General features: G+C 38.9%; 1 protein-coding gene across 1 annotated transcript in view; it reads right to left on the reverse strand.

The window, feature by feature from the left end:
• Positions 1-3,323, reverse strand: part of ANLN (anillin, actin binding protein) — a gene marked incomplete at its 5' end in the record, with an annotated part of 22,263 nt that extends 18,940 nt beyond the window's left edge. The window contains 4 exons of the mRNA XM_009871935.1: positions 839-1,061; positions 1,744-2,090; positions 2,515-2,799; positions 3,170-3,323. Of these exons, the coding sequence (XP_009870237.1) occupies positions 839-1,061; positions 1,744-2,090; positions 2,515-2,799; positions 3,170-3,323 (1,009 nt within the window). The remainder of the gene's footprint in view (positions 1-838; positions 1,062-1,743; positions 2,091-2,514; positions 2,800-3,169) is intronic.
• Positions 3,324-4,108: the final 785 nt, after the last annotated feature.

The following is a 4,108-nucleotide window of genomic DNA, read 5'->3' on the forward strand; positions in this document are numbered from 1 at the left end:
GAAGCAATTAAATCGCCTCCTTTACAGGTCTTACTCTGTTACACTTCACAGAAACGCAGTACAAATTACCACAGTAACAGAACACTGAAATGAATAAGGTGGAGCAAATAGATATCCTTCCTTTAGTAAAGTCCACACGCGATCCACCAGTTTAAAAAGGTTTGGTTTTCAACATTTCCTCTATAACCAGCCTCACTTGCACCCTTCACATAAATGAGCATGCTAATACACATCGCAGATACACTGTCAATCACTCCACTAAACTGATCTTGTCTTTTATCGTCAGCATATCTAGAGACACATGCTTGCTTTACTGGCCATCATTTCACAGAGTCCAAACTTCTGATCCAACAAGAAGTTGAATGTAAAACTGGGAATGATTGCTTGTTTTGACATCAAGGCCACCACTGAAAAGAAAGACACTGCGCTAAGTTAGCATCTACGTGGCATTTATCTTTGATTTCTTATATATGCAGACACTCCACCTTATATTGATTGGATACACATAGTATCCAACAACTTGAAAGAAGCTTTGCATAGTCTCAATTAACAGATGTTAGCAGGATACATTTTTACACAGAGAGAAAAAAGTCAGATCGATTTTGCTCTTGAGAGTTCCTGAAGACAACCACGTCCAAGCAGATAGCCTTGCAAAATACGGAAGCTGTACAATTTACAATAATTAACGCAGAACTCTTCAGGACTTTCCTCAGGTTACAGCAGGAAACAGGCATTATCTGCTATGTTACCATAAGTTCTTAATGAATCTGTAGTTTTCAACACAGGACACATAAGCCTAATTTGAACAAACATTTATTGAAGCTGAAAAAGAGCTTACCTGGTGTTGTGGGTTTGCCCTTAGGTTCGAGTTGCACATGTGTTCCTTTGACTGGCTCTTCTTTGGACTGAACTGGTTGAGGCAAAGTTGCTTTTGCGGTTTGTGTATGTTTTTCAGTTTTCTGAGGGCTGCAGGGATTCTTTGATAGCGGTTGTTGTACTTCAGATGGCTTAGAAGAAGGAACAGTGACTCTTGAGGATTGTGTTACAAAATCATTTGGATCCTTAACAGGGGAAAAAGGAATAGCATTAAGATGAGACTGTACATTCTTACATTCTCAGGAGTAAAAAGAACGGAAGAATTCTGCATAAGAACACATCTACTCCAGCAATAACAGAAAAAGGTGCTATAAGATTTCTGTAATTTTTTCTTAATCCAGTATTTGAAATTGTTTCAGCATTTGATTCCAGGTGCTTTTGTCAGCTACTTTAGGGATTTTCCCATGCCTCCCTAAACAAGGCTGCACATGGCAGCCATTTCATAAGTGGCATTAACTGAAAAGTAGGTGTCTGGCATTACTGATTTTAGCATTCTGATTGAATTTTCATACATCAATAATATTTACAATTTAAGTCAATCAACTACATCTAGTTACAGAGTGAAATCCAGTATCTCTGTAAGAATCTCCTTTCTGATTGTCAAAAGAGGAGCAATTAATTACTTGTAAAAGTTGACATCAACACTTGTAAGTACGCTCAACTTTAAGTGTCAATAAAAGGGATTCTAAGCTGTTTCACATCTGCTACTAAAAAAATGGTCTATGAGATTGCAATAAAGCAAATGCTGTAAGCAGACTAAGTCCGCTCACACCAAATCTTTAAATTCAGATTAAATAGTTATGAGTTAACATTTGTCCCCCCAATACTCAAATCAATTTTTAATCATCAAGTAAATCAGACACTCACCGCTATCTTGGAGTTTGCTGGTTTATTAATAGAAGCCTCAACAAGCCTTTGAGACCAGGATGCAGCTTCCTGCTTTACACTGCTACTATTGATTCTAGCAGATGCTCCACTTGTAGTGGACAATTTGGATAAACAAGTAGTGCCAGGCTGTTCTTGTGCATTGTTTTGCTTTGCAGATGGATGACTTAGGTCATCTTCCCAGGAACCAATTGTAGCAGCAAGGTTCGCTAAACGGCCTCTTCTCCCAATAGGGGTATCACTTGCCAGGGCATTAGATGCCTGCTTAGGTGGAGAAACACACAGATCTTTTGATTGGAGGGGAGACAGAGGAACACATTCAGAGGGATCTGGAAAAAAAGAACACACATTAATTTTGCTAATAACACACAATGACATATATTTGCATGTTTTGCATTTTGCTATATATTGAGCTTAGCAAACTAGATGTTCTCACCACGGACAGAATCAAGCTACAAGCTCTGAACATCTTGAGACTAATCAAATTAAAGCTCATTGTAAAGCCAACCTCTTTTAACCAAGCAGTTTACCAGTTTTGTGCCACTGTTGTGATGAGCAAGGCATTACACTAGGAAGGAAAAATATTTACAGAATTAAGCTGTAGTCAAGTTTTATTATTTTAGGCCTTCCCCAGTGCCAAGAATTCTATATGAAAATACTAGCATTCACACACACAAAATTACCTCCTGCTAGCAAACAATCATCAATATGAACACTGAAACCCAGCAAAATTACTTAGCAAGTAAAACACACCCTCACTATCCCAGCAACGCCGCTGTTCTGCCAGTTTCTGCATTCGTCTTTTGACTGAAAGGGCTGCAGGAGTTTCTGACCCTGTCTTTGTTCTTCCGTTCTCCAGAGGCTGAACCAATGAAGCCCTGTTAGAAGCAGTTACATTCAGCTCTGAAGCCACCTCAGGAGAACGATGGTTTGTGGAACCTGAAGGAACTGGCTGTATGTTCTCAGAACTGGAAGCCTGAGTCTCCATACTGTCAGGGCACAGCCTCTTTGATGGCGATGGCTTCGTACCAGGTTTTTCTGTACAGATCAGAATATTCAAGCAAATTAGTATTCAAACAATCTAAAATATTTTCAGAGACTGATGCAAATCAAGTTATGATTTGTGAATACCATTATACACCTCAAAAAACAGCCCCTCCCAAAACATATCAAGCACAAGACACTATCTTTGGCATTATACAATTATTTTTAAATAGCTTACTAATTACTTGGAGCATCTGCTCTCAGGTTAAGGTAAATATTAGCCATATTCTGTCCCAGGGGTCAGATAAACTAAACAGTGTTGGATGTGGTTAAGATAAACCTAAGGGCTTTCCCTTGCCCTTATTAAAAAAGGAGACGGGACTTGTATCACGAGACAATCTTTACTCAGCTTGTTGCAAAATACCTTCTTCACCAGGAAGGGGTGCCTGGTTCCCAGTTTCTAACAAAGGTTCTCTGACCCTCTTGGTCTGCATTGTGGGTCTCATTCCCATCTTGGGCCGCTCAGCCATTTTCTTCTGCAGGTTCTCTCGCCTTGCACGGGTTCTTTCAAGGAGTTTCTGAGTGGTCAATAAATCACGTTACTATACATTCCAATAAGTGTGGTAACTGGTAATAGCTCACATTAAAAATTTTTGAAAATTACACTACCTATTTTCAGATCCACAACATCAGAAGTTTATCATGAAGGCTACGTTAAGAGAAATGCAGCTCCCTGATGTTGCTAACTGATCTACTGAAATGCAACGTGACACTCTGGTTTTCTGCCTGGCTCTCCCCTCCTGAAAGCAGAACGAACTAATCATGTTTTCTATGCTGCCAGCTACGTAGTCTTTCTGTCTGTGTCCTTTTCCTCACTGGAATAATCCCTGATCTCCATACTTTGATTTCCCCACTGCAATACCCACAGCTTCTCCTATTTTCAGCAAGTACCTGTCAGTAATGCCAACATTAAAAAAAAAAAAAAAAACCCCACAAGAAAAGAGGCTTCTATAGAGGCTGAAGAAATATTTAAAAGTTACTCCTTTAGAAATGTTTAAAAGCTCCTTAGAAATGTTTAAAAGTAGCTACTCCTTTTTACTGATCGTCACATGACAGTCTTGAACTGTCAAATCTTGCTAATAGGGTGTTTCTTTTGCCACAAAGGTAAAGCATGTGGTCAAGTCATCTGATTGGCACTAACCCTCTAACAAAATAAACAGTAATGAAGTGGCTGCCAAGTGGTCACAAAAAAAAAAAGTATATATAAAAGATCGAATTAAAGGCATGGCTGTTAATATTTTAAAAAATGTGGCTATTACACCTTCTAAATCAAAAAGTGAATGTCTCTTCCTCGATATGAAAT

This window comes from Apaloderma vittatum, unplaced genomic scaffold, assembly GCF_000703405.1.
Source record: "Apaloderma vittatum isolate BGI_N311 unplaced genomic scaffold, ASM70340v1 scaffold36566, whole genome shotgun sequence".
Lineage (NCBI taxonomy): Eukaryota > Metazoa > Chordata > Aves > Trogoniformes > Trogonidae > Apaloderma > Apaloderma vittatum.